Below are 21,050 nucleotides of genomic sequence, written 5' to 3'. Positions count from 1 at the left end.
TCAAATAGACTTAAATAAACTTTTTCCCGTTTGATCAACAAAACATGCATAGTACTTTGGAGGTGCAAAATAAATTTTATTGTGACACAAACAATAATGAGAACAAAAAAGTTGACATCTGTTGGGTGCATAAGTATTCACCCCCCTGTGTCAATACTTGGTAGAACCCCCTTTCGCTGCAATTACAGCTGCAAGTCTTTTGGGGTATGTCTCTACCAGCTTTGCACATCTAGAGATGGAAAGGTTTGTCCATTCTTCTTGGCAAAAAAGATGAAGCTCAGTCAGATTGGATGGAGACCGTCTGTGAACCGCAATCTTCAAGTCTTGCCATAGATTCTCTATTGGATTGAGGTCTGGGCTTTGACTGGGCCATTTTAAGACATTAACATTCTTTAATCCAAACCATTCCTTTGTAGCTCTGGCAGTAAGTTTAGGGTCATTGTCCTGCTGGAAGATGAACCTCCGCCCCAGTCTCAAGTCTTTTGCAGACTGCATCAGATATTCTTCAAGGATTTCCCTGTATTTGGCTCCATCCATCTTTCCCTCTATTCTGACCAGTTTCCCTGTACCTGCTGAAGAGAAGCATCCCCCCAGCATGATGCTACCACCACCATGTTTCACTGTTGGGATGGTGTGCTCAGGGTGATGGGCAGTGTTGGGTTTTCGCCACACATAGCGTTTTGCATTGAGGCCAAAAAGTTCAATTTTGGTCTCATCTGACCAGAGCACCTTCTTCCACATGTTTGCTGTGTCTCCCACATGGCTTCTGGCAAACTCCAAACGGGATTTTTTATGGATCCCTTTCAACAATGGCTTTCTTCTTGCCACTCTTCCATAAAGGCCAGATTTGTGGAGTAGACGACTAATAGTTGTCCTGTGGACAGATTCTCCCACCTCAGCTGTGGATCTCTGCAACTCCTCCAGAGTAACCATGGGCCTCCTGGTTGCTTCTCTGATTAATTTTCTCCTTGTCCGACTCTTCAGTTTGGGTGGACGGCCTCCTCTTGGTAGGTTTGCGGTTGTGCCATATTCTTTCCATTTTCTTATGATGGATTTTATGGTGCTCAGAGAGATGTTCAAAGCTCTGGATATTTTTTTATAACCTAACCCTGCTTCATATTTCTCCACAACTTTATCCCTGACCTGTTTGGTGAGCTCCTTGGTCTTCATGATGCTGTTTGTTCAGTAATGATCTCCAACAAACTCTGAGTCCGTCACAGAACAGGTGTATTTATACTGAGATTAAATTGCAGACAGGTGGACCCTATTTACTAATTATGTGACTTGCAAATGTGACTTGTGAATGCAATTGGTCGCACCAGATCTTTGTTAGGGGTTTCACAGTAAAGGGGGTGAATACATATGCACTCAACACTTTACAGATTTTTATCTATCCATCCATCTATCCATCTATCTATCTATCTATATATCCATTGATCTATATATCCATCTATCCGTCTATCCGTCTATCTATCCATCTATCCATCTATCCATCTATCATCTATCCATCTATCTATCTATCTATCTATCTATCTATCTATCTATCTATCTATATATCCATTGATCTATATATCCATCTATCCATCTATCCATCTATCATCTATCCATCTATCTATCTATCCATCTATCCATCTATCCATCTATCTATCTATCTATCCGTCTATCTATCCATCTATCCATCTATCTATCTATCTATCCATCTATCATCTATCCATCTATCTATCTATCTATCTATATATCCATTGATCTATATATCCATCTATCCATCTATCCATCTATCATCTATCCATCTATCTATCTATCCATCTATCCATCTATCCATCTATCATCTATCCATCTATCTATCTATCTATCTATCTATCTATCTATCTATCTATCTATATATCCATTGATCTATATATCCATCTATCCATCTATCCATCTATCATCTATCCATCTATCTATCTATCCATCTATCCATCTATCCATCTATCTATCTATCTATCCGTCTATCTATCCATCTATCCATCTATCTATCTATCTATCCATCTATCATCTATCCATCTATCTATCTATCTATCTATATATCCATTGATCTATATATCCATCTATCCATCTATCCATCTATCATCTATCCATCTATCTATCTATCCATCTATCCATCTATCCATCTATCATCTATCCATCTATCTATCTATCTATCTATCCATCTATCCATCTATCCATCTATCATCTATCCATCTATCTATCTATCTATCTATCTATCTATCCATCTATCCATCTATCTATCTATCCATCTATCATCTATCCATCTCTCTATCTATCTATCTATCTTTCTATCTTTCTATCTACAGTAGCGTAACAGTTGAGGACTCACGATTGATTATTGGTTGAATCAGTCAGATGTCAATCATATCAGGACTTTATATTCAGCTGACTCTCACACAGACGTCATGTGATCACATCAACATTTACGACTATAAACTGAAACCATGACTGCCCCCCCCCCCCCCCCCCCCCCCCCAAAAGGACAAGTGGAGAAATTAGTATAGAAATAGGAGCGTTTGAATAAAGTAGAAATAAGAATAAATTGGTTTTGTATTAACTACCTTTTTTTAAATACAGTAATGTTAAAAATGGTTATGCATATATTTATAGTGTGGCTTGATCATTGAGCACAAAACTGTTCCAATTCCAAGATAAAATCAAACACGTGTAAAATGATAATTTTTTCATTTCGTTTCATTTTTCATTTGATTAGTGTAAATATTTGTCGAGGTAATTGAGGTAATTTTTGTCATTAATGTTTTGCCACGGTAGTAAAAGTAAACAATTGAGCACACAACTTGTTTGTAGTTCAGAATATCAGATAAAATACCTTCCTCCTTTTTCAGTGACTCCACTGAGTCATTGCAACTTTTACTTACTTCCTCCAATTAAAAAAAACCACCAACAGTTTGGAGGGATGTGAAAGTCTCAAGGACAGAAAACACGATTCATCAGTAACGAGAGAAGAGGAACATGTCAATCACCCTCCGATTACATATTGTGATAGACATTATTTGACTCCAACAAAGAACGGAGTATTCCTCATAATTGAAATACTAGAATAATCAATTGTTCGTTCACAACTGCTCATTTAAACGTGACCACATTCGCACGAGTAACTACACAAGACAATTTCATCGTCCACACGACTTTCATTAAAAATGTATAACATATACGTTTTACTATTTATAAGGATTTCATCTATTCTATGTAGAATTTGGATGTAAACATTTCCGACATTGTCAATTTAGTTAAATACAAGAATAAAATGTGAAACCGGTATTGACTTGTAATGGATGATTATGGAATTGTGAGTTGTTGCCTGAATAGTATATTATATACGTGGAATGTCCGTATCTCCTTCTTTAGTATGTTTTTGCATATCTTTAGGGTTATGGTTACAATAAAGTGTTCATATCTCAGTCCTTTATGAACCTATGGACTCATTCAAAAGAATGAACTAAATTCTGATCTCTGCTAATCATTTAAAAAGAATAAATTCCTGTGTGAAAACTGAGATAACGAATTGTTCGTTGAAAATATTTTATTTTAACTTTTATTATATTTAATATGTACTTATGTTCGGTCACATATAAATCCGACGGGATGATTCACACGAATAAACAGTGTTTTACTCACGGCCTGTCTCAGCTTGTAAAATCCATCCAGATAAGAAGGAATGACACAGATTCAGATGCATCACCGCTCACAGGGGAAGTGAAGAAATCTCAGACTCAGCCGCGGTCATGCAACAGTAAACAAGGAGCAGGTCTCAGACGATGGTGGAATTTTCTCTCTCACTTCAAAAGAAAACTGCAAAACCCCAAATCAGCCTGTACACGGACATGGAGTCGTTAGGAAATAACAGATTTTAAAAATCAGTACATTTCACATGATGATCTCAGGAAACAGCCTCTAGGCCAAATGTGACGAATCAAAATGTAGAATACTACTACTACCACTACCACTACCACTACTACTACTAATAATAATAATCAAAATCTTGTAGACTTTTTAACTGTTATGAATTTGTAAAGATGTGAGTGAATTAACATCTTCTTCTGGAGCTCAGGTTATTTCCTCCCCAGCAGTTTGTACCTGCTAGCAGTTCACTGAGCTGAGCTAAGAAGTTAATTAAAGATCCAAGTACAATATTTAACCTGTTGTATATTCATCCTTTTTCTTTATTGACTAAACAAACGAACAATATAAATACAATAATAACAATAATAACAATTTCATCATCGTGTCTTAGAAATACATTTTTATGGTTTTATGTCAAGACAAAAATAACGTGTATATCAGTTAAAGAGGATGAATGTATGAATGAAACACTATTATTAATTTTGATAACTGTTTACTGAACAAATAGTTCATCATGTAAAATTATTTGATTGTATAAATATATATATATATATTGTTGCTCTACGTTTTGCAGCTAAAGTTAAATTAGGCTCAACAATCTGGAGCTTCATCCTGCAGCTTTTCATAACACAACACTCTTTATTTTCTAATTAGAATAATAATAATAATCATAAAGAAAATATTTCTGTGTGTTTGTGGGTGTTTGTCGCAATCCCTTCATGTGCAGCAGCAGCAGCAGCGTGACCAGAATTTCGTCACCACAGTGAGTTGGTGCATCCCACTTCCTGTCATAAAGGGAAAATTCCCTGGTGTGGCTGAGGTTGTATAAAAGTCTACAGGTTGGTGCAAGCTGACAGATGAGCACTGACAGGCTGAACAAGGAAAACTCACACAACCTCCTCTCCAACGACCAACACAGGTAAAGCAAATCCTCTTCTCATACTTCCTTTTGAGCAGTTTATTACTTGGTTCTTTCTTTGCTTAGTGGTTCCTAACATCTGAAATATGCATTCTGTATGTATATATATATATATTTATATGTTTAAGTATCTTTGGTTTTCTGATTTAGTGTCACTGGAACGTTTCTCTCTGCCCGTAGATCTTTGCCCATTCAGAAAAAGATGGAATCCAAGATGCAATGCAGCGTGAGCCAGACGTGGGGCCCCAAGATGCCTCAGGGACTGGGCCTGGAGATCTCCACTCACCCGATGACAATGAGGCGTGTGGTCAACCTCATCATCGCCATGGAGCGGCTGAAGGACGGCGGGTCGGAGTCGATGCTGAGCACCAGCTTCAGAGATGAAAGCCTGCTCAACATCATGATGGACAGCATCGTGGAAGGTAATACTTCTTACTTTTTATTAATATTGTAAAAGAAGAACTCCCTGGACCCTGGTTCCCCTTTTATCATTATTATTTATTTGAAGTGATCAGCAGTAAAAGTTCCTAAACAGCTGGTGAAGTGACTAAGTGAAAACTGAGATCTTCTGTCGGCAGTTTTATTCCTAAAGCACGTTTCATACACAGACTTAGATTCAAGGTTCTGTTCAGGGACTTTAAAAAACAACACAGAGACAAGACGACAAAGACAAAGATTTGAAAATCTGAAAAGAACAATTTTCACAGGCAAATCAAAAGAGATTAAAAACAGTAGAATTAAAAAGGTAAAGGAAATAAAAAGGATAAATCTGTATACAAATTTAAGAGTAATTTTGAAGGAGAAAAACAATACAAATTAAATCCCCAGTGATCTCAGGGGCCTTGGATGAACGTGTCTGTTTGGCAACAGTTTCTCAGATCTCTGCCATTTCTTATTATTATGTGTTGATTTGTTTAAATCATAACAACAACGTGGCAGGTAATCTAATCATGCCTCTCTCCCCCTTCCCCCCAGAGCACATTGTATTCGAGAGAAGCTCTACTCCACCAGATCAATTCAGCAGGACGGGCGTGTACCCGTGCAACATCAGCGACAGCCAGAAGAAGAACTTGATTCTGGTCCAAAACAGCATGGAGCTCCACGCCGTGATGCTGCAGGGCGGCAGCGACAACCGCAAAGGTGACGCTCACAGAACCTCTGGCCCCTGGTGGACCATTCAGAATCGAGAAATGACATTTGTTTGTTGTCGTTGTTGTCGTTGTCTGATGTTCGTCGTAATGACCACGCATCCTCTGCTCTCTCCTCAGTTCTTCTCAACATGTCGACCTACGTGCACCCTTCGCCCACCATCGAGGCCAGGCCTGTCGCTCTGTGCATTAAAGACACAGACTTCTACCTGTCGTGCCACCAGGAGGATGGAGAGCCCACCCTGCATCTGGAGGTAAGACATCTGAAAGTGACGCCACACATTTAAAGATTCCATTTGCATCTGACGTGAGCCTGTGAGGCTGTCCTGTGTGATGCTCGACCCTTCTGACATGTGACCTCTCGCTCCTCAGCGAGTGGAGGACAAGACCATGCTGGGGACCATCACCAAGGAGAGTGAGCTGCTGCGATTCCTGTTCTACAAGCAGGACAGTGGGGTGAACATCAGCACCCTCATGTCGGCCCGCTTCCCCAACTGGTACATCAGCACATCCGAGCACGACAACAGGCCGGTCATGATGTGTCAGGAGAGCGCCCAGCGCTACCAGACCTTCAACATCCAGCGTCAGAGTTAAAACCTGCCAGGGCGGAACGTGGATCAGCATATTTTCACTTCTGAGCCTCAATCTGCAGCTATTTAATTCACATAATCAGCAAGTAACATGTAATTTCAACAGAAGCACTACCGCTGTCTGCTGGATCGACTTTTACTGAGCGTCTAGTTACTGTATGTACCAAGTACAGAGAGTGACATGCTTAGTGTATTGACATAGTCAAGTTTCACCACGAGGTGGCGATGTTGTGCTCTCTGATGAGTACCCTGTGTGTTTTCATGACACACAGTTATTTTATTTATTTATCTATTTATCTGTGTATTTAACCTTAATTTTATTTTGTAATCTGCTTACTAATAATTGTTTTAATGATATGCAGCAAATATTTAATAAACCCTTTCAGATGATTCGATTTTGTGTTGATTATTCTCAGGATTTGCCCCATGACGTCTCAAACATTTACAAAGACACTAGAACAATAAACTCTTCTCCTTCCAGTAAACACAGATAATACAAATTACCACTGATGCACATAATGACCCAGATTTCAAGAAATAGACCAGCAAGTAAAAAGAAGTACCAAAAATTGGTAAATACAACAAACCTTAAAATAGGTGTTGGTTTAGGCACATTTACTTCATATGTAATTGACTGGTGAGTGGTGTAGACAGATAGATAGATAGATAGATAGATAGATAGATAGATAGATAGATAGATAGATAGATAGATAGATAGATAGATAGATAGTTGGATGAATAGATAGACAGACAGATAGACAGACAGACAGACAGACAGACAGACAGGCAGACAGACAGACAGACAGACAGACAGACAGACAGACAGACAGACAGACAGACAGACACACAGACAGACAGACAGACAGACACACACACACACACACACAGAGAGAGAGAGAGAGAGAGAGAGAGAGAGAGAGAGAGAGAGAGAGAGAGAGAGAGAGAGATAGATAGATAGAGAGTTAGATAGATGGATAGATGGATAGATGGATAGATGATAGATAGATATGTGGTATTTCATCTTTTTTCCAAAACAGAAGATAAATATTTTTAAATCATAAACTTTTTAACCCTTATCTTTGTAATTTTTTACATCATAAATGTAAGTTTACCAGCAATTAAAAAAATAAAATTGGGTAATTTTCATACTTTTCTATAATAAAGTGGAAGACAAAACCCTCTTTTGTTTACATTCTATGCACCAATCAGCACAGGGGCTGAGCGCATGCGCACTGTTTCTTTAAAGTTTGAAATTTCGAATCGTCCAATCACAGACGAGGAGGCGTTGACGACGCGGTAATTTCAAACCCGGATGCACGAGCTCGGTGAGTTCAGCGCATCGGGGAAAACGAGAACAACAACAATTAACTTCAAAACTAAAAAACCGTCAGCGGAGGGAGTTTGAACGACAGCTCCTCGTCTCAGGCCGAAGGAGAAGAGGACGTTGAGGAAATGGAGGAAGGAGAAACCGCTCCGCTGCTGTCCAGAACAGGTCAGCGAGCTCCTATTGTAGCCCGGCAGCTAGCTACGTGCTAGCATGCTATCGCTAACTCCAGTTGGTCCCTCACGGGGGAAAAATGCTACAAACACGGTTCCCTCCTCGCGTTAGAAGCCACTGGAGGGTTTTTGGTTTCTTTTTTCATCGATCACACCGCGTCACGTTTCACTGAATTAGCCCAGGACTCCAACTCACCACACACTGACGTATGTAAATATGAGATAGTGTGAAGGATGTACAACAACCTATGGAAGGATGTATTGATCCTGAGGGAGACGTAGGAATCCAGCAACACACAAAACAAACGCAAGCGCATTAGAACAATTTATAGTCTTCAAATATAAAACTAGAGATATAATAAATCAGATAAAGATAAGCATATGCAGTAATAGTGATAGATGCTGTATTGATCATAAAGGAAATTTAGGCACCCAGCAGCACAGAAACAGTCAAACGCAAAAGCATGAGAATAATAAACAAGAATAAGTGCACTTAATCTGCAGATCTACAGTTTTAAAGATTAATAACTGAAGCTAGACAAAGTTTTGCATTAGACTGACACAGCCTGTGAGTTATGGTACAGCAGATGTAGGTGTATTTTAAAATCTGTGCAAGAATACAACTTGAAATTTAAAACTAGAAGTATAATAAATATAAAATCATCGGACAGTCAATAATAAAGATAAGCACTGGCAGTCATGGTGATAGATAGAGAGCAATCTATTATGTTGCAGGCCTTTTCTTTGAGGTTATTATAGGGATGGGTAATATGGCAAAATAAATTGATATATTGTTTAATATTTTTAAATGAATTGTTTTTACTTCTGTCCATATTGATAATTATGATACATGTACATGTCATGTTATTACCTCTCGTGAGTTTCAGGATTAGATTTTTGCTCCTTGGTTGTGGTTTTAAAAGCTGAAGTTAGTGTTAATTTTCCTACACACTGAAAGACTAGCTATAGGCTCCTAATGGGACAGTTTCAGTGGTTACCAGTGAAAGCAAAGGCTACTCAGTCATCTGCATTTGGACTGTAAATGGAAACCAATTTATAATTTATGTTTCAATTGTTACTTTTCTATATTAAAAGTTTTAAATAAGTCATTATGCAAAGAAATTAGTGAATATTTACAACAGAGGTTGGAAAACTATTTCAAAACGATTAGCCAATTATTAACCAATTAATTATCTGCTGGTCAAGTAATCAATAAACTGTTTAATCTGTAGAATACAGTCTTGATTCCAAATGTATATAATCCACAGTAATCTAAATGTTACCCCGACCGTCAGCCAGAGGGCAGTAAGGTCCTGTGAACTCTCATGTGACTTGCATCATCCTGAGATCTTATCCTGAACAGGCTGGTGGATGTAAAGTGTTGGACTGAGATGCTGCTGAGACATTTTCATTAAAAACAACTAAAGAAAAACAAGGATTAATCTTCTCTGTTTTGTTCCCGTAGTTCATAGATTTATTTAACCTACACTTTTAATGTCACAGAGTTCTGCAGTGACACTAGTCTGTGAGTTTATTGTATGTTACGTACACATTCATCCAGCGCTCCAACGTGTGGCTGGATATTAAACAGTTCAGCGTGTAAGATTCAGTTGAAAAGGATTTATTGGCAGAAATTGAATGTAAAATAATCCTTCTGATGTTTTCACCCGTGTGTTTCATACTTTATATTTACGTCAGAGTGGTTCCTCTCTACGGAAGCCGCCATTTTTTTCACAGTAGGCCAGACTGGACAAACAAAACACCTTTTTGAGTTTGTATGACAACTGATGTGAGGGGTATTCAGCTGCAACATGCTCTTTCAACCACTAGATATCACTGAATTCCACACACTATAAATCATTGCATTTGAGACAAATTTAAATTAGAGATTAGAATCCTGGAAAATTTATGATGTGATTTCTTCTGAACTCTTGTGTCATCGTCATCTCAGACATGCGTAAACAGAAGTTGATGGAATATTTGGCAGCGAAAGGAAGGATGAAGCTGCCCAACCCAAAGTAAGAAGAACTTTTCCTCTTAACGTGCCAGATAAACCTGTGTTGGAAGATTTGTTTCTTTCTTGTGTAAACTTACTGGAAAGCTTTCTGTACCCTCAGGCCTTACCTATGGGATGACTGTAATGTCAAGAAGTCAGGCATGGCTGCAGCAAAGGTAGGCGTGTGTGAGACAGTTACTACTTGTTTGTGTCTGTATGCATGTTTTCCATGATGCTAAGAAATATTTGACCCCGGGCCAGAGAGTGAATTATTTGGGACTGAGTTGGTTTATAAATCAGAATAACTTTGAGTCTCATGTTCAGACATGGTATTAAAACTCTTCCTGGGTTATCCAATCACAAGTGGTCCGCGCTAAGCACTCCTCGTAATGTGTCCTGAGATCTGATGGCTTGGACGTACAGTATGTGGCTCACAGACACGCACACAAATATCATCATCGGACACATCTGTAAACTCAGACTCGGTTAAATCAACCTTTTTGTCTCAAATGACATTTTTCTGTATTTGCATGTAGAGCAGGAGAGTGGCATGAGATCCCAGAAGGTCACAGGAGACATTTTAATACCACATGTAAACTGACGGCCGCTGTTTGAACCAGGTCACCTGTATGTTAAGGGCTGATATGCAAGCTAGTGTGCAGAGCTCTGGAACACAGAGTTACTATTTTCGTTTTTTTGTCTTCATAGGTTATTGATGGAAAAGAGAACAAAGCTTCAGTTGACTCGTGTAAATACGTTGGTAAAAAAGTTCAAGCTGTGGCTGCTCAGTCCACAACACATCCCGCCAGACGGCCGTTTGGTGCCACGAACAGAGAGAATGTTAAAGGCAGCATCCTGGCTGCACGGCCGAATGACAAACGCCAATCTTCAACCAGTGGCTCAGGACGTGACCAAAACCCAGGGCTCATACCAACGATCACCGGCGTGTCCGCCAAGCTCCGCCTGAATGCAGCCATCAACAACAAGAGGCAGCCAGCCCCAGGAATGCATTGTTCAGGCAGAGCGTCTTCAAGCTCTGCGTCCCACAGCAAATTGGACAGTGGCTCAAATGCATCTTCGGCTCCAAGGAGAACAACCAGTGCCAGGATGAGCCTCTGCCCCCTTGTCAAAACAAGAACTGGGCTCATTACTGCAGCAACACAGCCAAGAACATCTCATTCATACCACGCATCTGCCGCACCGGATGATTGCGCCATTACTACTGTTTCTGTGGTCGACAAGGTACGCTCCGGCTCTTACGCATCAGGTTCCCAGAGGTCTGTGACTTTCCTGAAGAAAACACTTCCTGCTGCTGCTCTTAACAACCACGTTTACAAGAAATCAACAGTTTCTTCTGCAACAATAACTGGGTGTAAAATTCCACCTCAGGACAAGTCTAATGCAAAACCACTTTTGGATAAAGCGTCTCTGTCGTCTCGTAGGGGTCAGTTGTCCAGTGAACTAAAGCCATTGCCAACCTTTAAATGCAAAGCGGCACCTGTGCAGCCAGTGAGGAGAGAGGGGGCGACAAAAACTGACAAATCAGCCGGAAAGCTCACAGACGGGTTAACGCAGCAGAAATCTGATGCGGGAGTGGCGGGAAATGGACGAACGTGCAAAGTGTCCACCCAAACATCCTCTGGGCCAGTGAGCAGAAGCAGTTTCCTAGCGCACAAAGGGGTAAGGCGATGGGATGAGGTCGAGCTGGGAGGGAAAACCAAGACAAGTAAAGAGACACAAAGCAAGAAGGGACACAGTTCATCGAATGCCCCTCCACCACAAACTGGTAGAAACCAAACGGGTGCTCCAGTGATGTCACGGAGAGCGTCACAGCCCGCCACCTCCATCCGCCGCACAGGCCTGACCGCGGGCACGAAGACGCCAAAGCTCTCAGCCAGGGTCCTTCCCCAGACCGAGGTAAAGAAACTGACAGCTGCCCAAGAAGAAAGAATGTAAGTAGAACCGTGCAGGTGAATGTAGAACATGAAACCATGATGTAGGACCATGATGTAGGGTTGAATTTGACCTGGAGGTTTGGCTCTTCCAGCTGTAGAGGTGAAATGGAATGTTTGTATTTATCACCAGCTGCATCAGTGTGGCATGTTGGTCGGTCTTAAATATAAAGTAGAAAAATATGTAGTAAGTTTTAGGCCCATTGTGTTATTTAACCACTGTGTTCTCGTCTCCCCTCGTTTCAAGTGCGTCTCTCTGCTCTGCTGCCAAGTTAAGTAAAAACGACTGTTATTTCTTCTCAAGGAGAAAACTGCAGGAATGGCGGCAAGCTAAGGGCATAGCCTACAAGCGCCCGCCGATGCCGGTGAAACCTCCGGTGAGGTGCACGTTGGCAGAGCCTCAGCCCTTCTGGACCGCCATGAAGGAGGAGGATGACGCCAAGTCCCTCATCTGTGCTGTCGACAGGTCCCTGGCAGACTGCATTAAACTGCTCCGGGAGGTGTGTGGTGTGGAGCCTTACTCATCTACATGATCTGATGTTATCTTGATTGCCCACTTGATTTGGTGCGAACATGCCTGGACCAAGATTTAAGTTTGTTTTTTTGTGTCAACATAAGCTGCTTTCTGACGCACATTGAACTCCAGTAATTTTCCTCTGACGTGAGCCTGCCTTGTGCTTCCAGAGCTGCCCTCCGGACCACGTCAAGGAGGTTCTGTCGCGGCTTCCCACGGTGTCACAGAAGTTTGCCAAATACTGGATCTGTCAGGTCCGTGTGATGGAGCAGGAAGGCCACCTGGACGTCCTGCCCGTGTTTGAAGAGGCTGTTCGTGTTGTGTTGGAGGTGAGACACCCACGATACTCGACTGTAGAGGTGTCTCACATGAGAGTGTTCAACAGTTCTTACAGGTCACTTCTGGTCTCAGGTATAACAGCTCTAACAAATCCATAAAACATTTACAGATACGATTTTTGAAGTATTATAAATCAGGCATCATTCATCCGTCTTTGTCGGAACCGCCATGTTCACACGTATGTGTCCAAACGACAAACAGAAAATCCTTTTTAAAATATGAAATGTACTTATTTTCTATTTTGATGTTGTGTTTATGATCTATTATTCATTATTTATAACTACAGTACATATTCACTTTTTGCAACCGTGTTGTATCTTGCGAATTCCTTTAATTTCCCCCGGGATTAATGGAGCATATTTTCCTTGTCGTGACATTTCATCCATTCTTTGTTTTTATTTTCTCAACAAAAATATTAACTCATTCTCTCATTTATCAAAGTATGGGCTTAGTCCTCTTGTGGTTTAGAGGTGGCAATGTTTCAAAATGTCTGTGTCCTTTTAGGGCCAGGGTTCTCATGGGCTAATGATGATTATGATTATTATATATATATATATATATTATAAAAGTTCTATGCATATTCTGACTTTTGCTATGTAACCATAAATGTGCAAGAAGCCCGATCATTCGATGTCGTGCTGCTGCTGCACTTGACGAGCAGCTCGACTGACGGCTCAATCAGCAGCGCCCGGCCGGGCGGCGGTGGAAGCTGCTGTTCAGCTCTGATAGACAAACCCAATTTATCATGGCGTCCCTTTGCTGTCTATTGCTGGCAGCCATCACACGTGAACAGGCGGGCTACTGCTGGACCCAACGATACAGAATCAAACAATAGGAAATGATGACTCTGCTGTTTTTGTGATAAGGGATATCATGTGCCAGCTCAGCCTAGAAGTATTTCACAAATCTTTTGTTATTTGACCAAAGTGCGATACATAGTTCCCCTGCATACTTTTGTCCAAAATGACAGATTATCTCCCTTTGCTCTTTTATTCCAGCCCATAGACGAGCTGCGGTCTGTGGTCTTTGAGATTCTGAAGAAAAATGACGAGATCCAAGGTATTTGGCCTAATGGGTTATTGAAGCTTTTATTGACGGGTCACTGGGAGTGAGGATTGCTTCACCTGTTTGGGATTGTGTGTATTCCCAAACCGGTGGTGTCACTTTTACAGTTTCAGAAAGCAAGCTGCAGCCAGCATCGCCACAGGCTAAGCAAGCAACACACTACATAAACAACCAGAGCTCCAATATATTTATATTAGATATAATTTATATGTAACACACTGACCATGAATGATTCGCGCCCGAGACAGACTCGTGGTCGATCCGTGGTTTATCAGCTGCAACGCACCGAGATCCCTCCTGCACAGACTCTGGCTCCAGATGATATGGAAAGCACAAGATGGTGGCACCTGTATCTGGAAAGATTAATTTGTGTTCAGTGGAAAGAAGAAAAGATGTATCGTCTATCTTTATATACAGGCTTTGGTTTCAACTGGGTGTATATAATATATATCATGTCCAATGTGACTGGGAGAGACAAACACACGGAATTAGTCACTTCAAGATCAACTTTATGAAATGATAATATTGTTTGTTTGTGCACCTTTTTAAAAATGAATTTTCATTTTTTTTCAAAGCATCTGAAACAAAGCAGGACCAACTCCCGTCAGCCGAGAGTTCTCCTGAGAGCAGCGACAACCCGATGATGACCCCCAAACCTGTGAGGGTCCTCATCTCCGGGGAGAAAGGAAACTCCTCTGTAGTCAAGTATAAGATTACAGCGACTCCTGGGTAGGTTTTACTCATCATTACATTAATATTATAATTATTGCCGACTTGAAGAAGACTCACCAAAAGCGAAGCCACATCATCTGGACGGCCTCCTGGTGGCTCGATGCAGTATAGGTCATCAAACTGGCCTCCCCCATGTTATTGGATAGGACATTTAAACAAGTATAAAACTGAGTTGTTGTTTCACGTTTCAGCCTCAGGAACTGTAATGGAAACTGTTTACCACACTAAATATATCTCTGCTTATGCAAACTGTTTCTGCTTGTGTAACTGCCAGTAAACTGACATTAGAGCCACACGTCTGAGACTGTGTTGGTCTCCCCCCACCAAGACCTCGAAGCAGCCTTCAGCCTGTGTCTGTCTTATCTCCTGGGATTTAAAGTTTCACTCAGTTCACACAAATAGTTCTCACACACATAGTTCTCTCCCACACACACACACACACACACACACACACACACAGACATCTCTTCATGCTGTATGATTGTCAGACCTTCCTTGCAGGGAATAAAGTCTACTTAAAAGACAATAATTCTCTAGTCTCTTTATTTCAGAAGTCTCACCAGGTCAAATTTCATTCACAGAACGAATTCTCATACTAATGGAAGAATTGCTTAAGAGGCTGGATAAGGTGGAAATTCAGATTTTGGATTTGTTCTTTTCCTGCAGTGGCCCTCCAAGCCAGAGGAGAGAACCGACACGGGTCAACGGCCAGGAGGTTCGATTCTTCACTCCGGTCAGACGCTCGGTGCGAATCCAGAGAGCCTCACTCCGATATCCCGCCGCCCTTCAGGACCACGACCTCTGCGTGGCGTCCTACCAGGACCTGATCTCCGAGGAGGACAAAGACACGAGCGGGGAGCAGGAGGAGGACGGGGGAGCCAGCCCATCTGTTAATGACACACCGATGTTTATCTACAGACAGAACGAAGCACTGACAGACAAGGTGCTCGTCCAGCTCGTCTGTGACCAAGATGTTTAGTCGAATATCAGAAAAAAAAGAAAAGTGTTATCCTGGTAAATCCCGATCCAGGCATTTTAAATGAGCAGGACATCTGTATTATAGTATCAATTCAACTATTGTGTACATAGTAATGTCAAATAAATGTCTTTTTTCAATACCTGTCTCTACCTTGCTTTAATGATCCTTATCTAGCGTCACTACACCACAGTGTGTCACTGTTATATGACATTAAAATGATGCTTTTATCCGAGGCATTTCACAACAAGTGCATTCAACCATGAGGGAACCACCCCGGATCAGCAAGAATCAATTCAGCTTCAAAAAGGCCAACTACAGATCCAACACATCAGTGCAAATAAACTTAAGTTTTTTGGTTATTTTCTCTATGGAAATAGATAGTGCCTGATAGTGTGGGCGAGTATTATTGATGACTGGAGAGTGAGTCTTGTCACAGGATTAATGTGTCATTGATTCACACTGAATGTCCCCTGAGACATTGCGTTTATGAAAATGAATCAGTCCATCTCGAGTGAGTTTCTTCAGATTTGGCCAAAAAGGTCCCTGGGACTCAAAGATGAACTGGTTAGATTCCGATGCCTTGGGGTCAGGGGTCACTGTCACCTCTTAAAGGGATAGCTCAGCCAAAAAGTACCTGCACGTCACCCACAGCTCCAGTGACATGATGGTGAGGAGATAATGAAGTAGTTCACCATTTCTATGACGTGATTTGACTTTTCTGAATTCTGCTGCTCTAGGGAATTATTTCATTATTGACACAGGTGGTAACTTGCTCACAAATTTGTGCAGACACGCCTGTTCTGGTTAGAGAGAGGCAAACACTCATATCTTTCTGATGTCCTCCGCTCCACGTGACATCTCTTGCACGACTGTCTGTCCTGGGAGAGGGATCCTCACATGAAGCTCTCTGAGGTTTCTACCTTCTGTTTACCCTGTTCAAAGGTTTTTTTTTAGTAGTTGTTCCTTAAACCTGTTGAGGGTTAAGGACAGAAGATGTCTCACCTTGTTAAAGCCCTATGAGAAAAATTGTGATTTGTGAATATGGGCTACACGAATAAAATGTTATTGATTGATTGATAGAAGACAAGTATATAGAAATATAAGATATAGGAAGATATGAATGGAATTAAACCAGAGAAGAGAATATGCACAGTGAATGGATCGCACATGGACTGTTTATATTGCACAGACATACGATTGTGACACAGTGAATATAGCACAGTTTATAAGTGTTAAAGTTAATTATTTTTCCTCATAAGAATTACATTATAATAGTTAATATTATAAATATCAAATAATTAATAATTATTATTATTATCTTGTGCACTGATGAGGAGACAGGAGTTATTGTGTAACTCTCACTTGCTCACCATGAACTTTGTCTGTAAATTTCCAGAGCCTGCCCGATTTCTAGAGAAACCGCGGACTCATCACTTTGCCTTCACTTTTTGAAGTGCTGTCTGCTGCGCATGCGTCTCCTGCGCAGCTCCGGGATACTTAAGGAGTCTCCCTCGGCTCCTCTGCAGCGAGCACGGACTTCAGCTCTCGAGTTCAACACTTTCCCTGAAGGTAAGTGGCAACTGCATCATCTTCAAACATGCACATCAGCTGTGCACACGCCGTCTGTTTGTCCACGTGTCCTTTTACTCGGTGGAGGCTGAAAACGAGTGGAAATCTGAGTTGAAATAAAAAGAGTTGAAGGAATTAAAAAGGGTTAATCTGTGAAAAATTACAACATATGAATAAAATAGAGTAGAGTAAAATAATAAAACAGATCTAGAATCCAATACAATGGTGGGTGGACCTTTTAAAATCCCTGGTTAAAGGCAATGGATGGTGCCTTCCTCAGGTCGGGACCAGTGCTGTGGAATTAATCCCTGAGATATTAAATTCAAATGTTGAATGTCAGGGGTGAAAACATAACCTCCCTTTCAGAGGTAAAAGGTTTTATAAATGTAAAAAATATAAAATTTAAGAAAATAATATTATATACATTGCAAAGAGTAAATTGGTGTGTTTCTGAATCATTGAGTGTTTACCTTCTCTTTCCTCGTGTCAGAACAACACTGAGGAGACAACATGGTCTTCACCGAATGCACCATGTCCGTGAAAGGTGGGAAGTCTATCGTCTACACGAGGTACCGCAATTCATGGAAGATGCTCGAAAAAGATGGACAAGATCCTAAGGCGAATGGTACAGCTCTTCTCTCACGACCTTTCAAAGTTCCACATTGATGCTGCTAATGAATTCATAGATTCAAGATTCTTGTGACAAAAAGAAACCAGAGTGGATCAAGACAAATGTTTTCATTGATCCACATCTGACACTTCTTGATCATTGTAATAATTGTGCATTATTTTCTGACTTTGAAATAAGTTGTTTATCTCCTTTTACCTGTTCTCAGCTTGGATGGACAAAAGTCAACGTGAAAGTGGAGAGAAAATACAGTTCGCTCTCCGCTTCAAGCGTGGCCAACTTTACTACAGCCCAGCGGTGGCAGACGGGAAATTGAAGGTAATTTGTTCTCGCAGCAATGTATGAAGAAAACGAAGAAAGAAATGATCTTGAATCGATCTGACGACACAAAGTGATGAACCTGGTTGTAGATCAATGCTTTGGGAAGTTATTGAAGTCCGCTACTCGTCTGTGGAGATGGAACTTCATAACATTGAACTACAGCCAGAACTTTGAACTTGGGTCCCCTGGAATCGTTTCTGTTGTAGAGTTCGCAGTCTGCAGGCTATTTCTTTTATTTATGTTCTCTCTATTGGCAGCTGATTCCTACAAGGACGAAACTAACTACAGACATTTCTTGTTCAAAATATATCAACTGAAATCCACTTGTGATTAAGTTAGGTTATTAGGTTATGGCAAACTACAGACGTGGTTGACAAATGACTGTTGTTGTTTGAGCTCGTTCCTACGAATGAAGCTGTTCCTGAACATTGTGTGTTTGTGTTCACAGATGGAAATGACCCCATCCAGTCCAGCCAGCTTGGATGAGACTTACTGGTTTGAGAAGGTGAACATCGAAGCCGGTGAATATCACGAACTGCGAAGTGTGAGCAAACCCCAGGTTTACCTCTGCCTTATTGGAAAGGAGATTTCCACCTGCGGCGAAAGTGGGAATTTACATGTCAAAGTGGAAATGATCTGATTTTAAAGGCTTCATTCTTGTACAATAGGAGAAAGTCTGAAAGCAGCTTTGTTTGACCTGAGTTTAGCTTGAGCCAGGTGCAAACATAACTTATCAACCATAATGTATATGAAAAGTTCCAGTCAGGTTTTACACTGCATCACAGTACCGAAACAGCTGTCCTAGTGCTCCTAGACCTGACGGCCGCTTTCGACACAGATAGGAGTTTCTCTGCCCACTTACATGTGGGGGGCCTCAAGGCTCCGTTCTAGGCCCTGTCCCTTTCTCCCTATGTATATATTATGCTTCAGAGAGTTAGGGAAACAGCCAGTTGACAGGGAAGTGTTGATAAGATGGTTGAGAAAAGGCGGAAGGTCAGGAGCAATAGACTGGAGAATGCGAGATGGGATGGGACTTTTAAATCTCTTAACAGACTGGCAACGTCTTACTTATCCGAACTTCTCTGTAAGCACGCTCCAGTTAGGGAACTGGGATCAGCCACTCAACTGCTCCTCGACAAGCCTCAGACAAGACTAGTGACCAGAGGTGATCGCCCCAATCCAGATGAACAACCAAGCGCTTCACATCAGATCTGCCCCGTCGTTAACACACTTTAAATCACTACTACAAACACACATGGTCTCCCAGGCGTTCTCCTCAAGTTGAGTACGTTTCATCGCAGCTAATTTATTTCTTATCGTATGTCTTATATTTTATTATATTTTACTTATATTTTTATTTAAATTATTTTGTAATAATGTATTTTATTTGTTATACTTGTACTGTGATGTATCACTGTCCTTTTTTTGTACCATCACACCTGTAAAGGACTGTTGTCAACCATCTTGTTTTCAACGTGCTATATATATAAAATTGACATTGACATTGGTTTCCCTTTAATGTGAAACAGATCCATAGATACTTTTGAATTTGTTTGAATTAAACTGGGGCGGGGAGGAATTTATTTTCTTTATGACTCTTACTCAGTATGTACTGTGAACATATCCATTAATTTTTACAATTATTTTCTAAAAAATAATTCTGTATTTAAATTTGATTAATCTTTATTTATTTATATTCTTGATTTGACTTATATGTATTTGCTTGTATGTAAGTTATATTTTATATATTATTTATAATAAAGTTCATGTGTAACTAAACACTTTCATCCTCGGAATCTTTTCCTTTTTTTGAAACAAATATCGTATTGGACATGTTTTACTGACATATCAAAAATAAAATGCATATTGTTCAGGCTCTTATGCAGATTCGTGACTTTTATCTCAAACAAATTGTTTATTTTGACCATAAGTTGGCGACAAGGCACAAGGAGAACAAAGAAAGATAAGCAGGGGAAGCTGGACCTTATCTGACAACGTGTAAAAAAAATGAGTAACGAACCGACAAAGGGCTTGGGGAACACAGAGGCTTAAATAGAGACACAGGGAAGGCTGGGGAAACTAGCCACAGGTGCAACACATGAGGACTGGGAAAGACAATCACCAAGACAGGAAGTGACACACCCGAGAAGCTGGAACAACACACAAGGAAAGCGAGACTATAAAATAAAACAGGAAACAGAAAAACACAAAGAGACAGAAATCCACAAAACCAAAATGACAGACGTCACCAAACCATCGCCTCTCTGACTTCAATGCAGCGATATTCTTGGTAGTGACCAAGCTTTCAAATCACAATTCGTCTCATATGGTTTTAACATGGTGTGACCTCCTCTGCCCTTAACCCTCAACAAGAGTAAGGAACAATGACTAAAAAATCAATTTAACAGGGTAAAAATAAGGTAGAAACCTCAGAGTGCCTCATGTGAGGATCCCTCTCTCAGGACGGACAGACGTGCAAGAGATGTAAAGTGTAAAGGAGGACATCAGAAAGATAAGAGTGTTTGCAGCATTGATTGGAATAAATACTTTGTAGCATAATGGAAGGTAAATGAACAGATGGATTATTGTCAGTGATGGTAAGTATCTGAGTAGAAATGTTGTCATCAAGCAGTCTTGTTGTAATCATAGTCCACGGTCAGCAGCCACCACGATCACGATCCACCTTCATGATGGTATGCCACCATAGTCCACAGTCATTGTCCACTGGATCCACCATCAGCTGCCACCTTGATCGTGCTCCACCACCACTACCAGATGCCAACACGATACAGGATCCAAAATTACAATCACGATCTCTGAATCGGGATCCACCATCATAATCCACGATGTGGGTGCAGCCGCGTCTCTGGATCTGGGGAAGATAAGGCAAAAGATCTCCGGGGAAGTCAA

General features: G+C 40.8%; 2 protein-coding genes across 3 annotated transcripts; both read left to right on the top strand.

Moving 5' to 3' along the window:
- The first annotated feature begins 4,707 nt into the window (after window positions 1–4,707).
- On the top strand, window positions 4,708–6,938 carry LOC128438317 (interleukin-1 beta). Its single transcript, XM_053420837.1, has 5 exons — window positions 4,708–4,810; window positions 4,991–5,232; window positions 5,786–5,950; window positions 6,079–6,212; window positions 6,331–6,938. Exons 1-5 carry the CDS (start codon window positions 4,749–4,751, stop codon window positions 6,550–6,552), a joined length of 825 nt encoding a protein of 274 aa, XP_053276812.1. The 5' UTR covers window positions 4,708–4,748; the 3' UTR covers window positions 6,553–6,938.
- Window positions 6,939–7,836: 898 nt separating this feature from the next.
- On the top strand, window positions 7,837–15,759 carry ckap2l (cytoskeleton associated protein 2-like). 2 transcript variants are annotated; one of them, XM_053421828.1, is made up of 9 exons: window positions 7,837–8,040; window positions 9,997–10,063; window positions 10,163–10,217; window positions 10,750–11,993; window positions 12,298–12,493; window positions 12,678–12,836; window positions 13,845–13,905; window positions 14,487–14,640; window positions 15,310–15,759. In XM_053421828.1, exons 1-9 carry the CDS (start codon window positions 8,001–8,003, stop codon window positions 15,620–15,622), a joined length of 2,289 nt encoding a protein of 762 aa, XP_053277803.1. In that variant the 5' UTR covers window positions 7,837–8,000; the 3' UTR covers window positions 15,623–15,759. The 2 variants fall into 2 exon arrangements, with proteins under 2 accessions (XP_053277803.1, XP_053277804.1); XM_053421829.1 differs by lacking the exon at window positions 15,310–15,759 and having other exon boundaries at window positions 12,298–12,495; window positions 12,680–12,918; window positions 14,487–14,625.
- Window positions 15,760–21,050: the final 5,291 nt, after the last annotated feature.

Source organism: Pleuronectes platessa, chromosome 4, assembly GCF_947347685.1.
Source record: "Pleuronectes platessa chromosome 4, fPlePla1.1, whole genome shotgun sequence".
Lineage (NCBI taxonomy): Eukaryota > Metazoa > Chordata > Actinopteri > Pleuronectiformes > Pleuronectidae > Pleuronectes > Pleuronectes platessa.
This window is presented reverse-complemented; position numbering and strand designations above follow the sequence as displayed.

Coding starts and splice junctions, on each gene's coding strand:
- LOC128438317 (XM_053420837.1), top strand. CDS start 4,749: ATGAGCACTGACAGGCTGAACAAGGAAAACTCACACAACCTCCTCTCC. Junction 5,233..5,785: donor GATGGACAGCATCGTGGAAG/GTAATACTTCTT, acceptor CCTTCCCCCCAG/AGCACATTGTATTCGAGAGA. Junction 5,951..6,078: donor CGGCAGCGACAACCGCAAAG/GTGACGCTCACA, acceptor CTCTCTCCTCAG/TTCTTCTCAACATGTCGACC.
- ckap2l (XM_053421828.1), top strand. CDS start 8,001: ATGGAGGAAGGAGAAACCGCTCCGCTGCTGTCCAGAACAG. Junction 10,064..10,162: donor ATGAAGCTGCCCAACCCAAA/GTAAGAAGAACT, acceptor CTGTACCCTCAG/GCCTTACCTATGGGATGACT. Junction 12,494..12,677: donor GCATTAAACTGCTCCGGGAG/GTGTGTGGTGTG, acceptor TTGTGCTTCCAG/AGCTGCCCTCCGGACCACGT.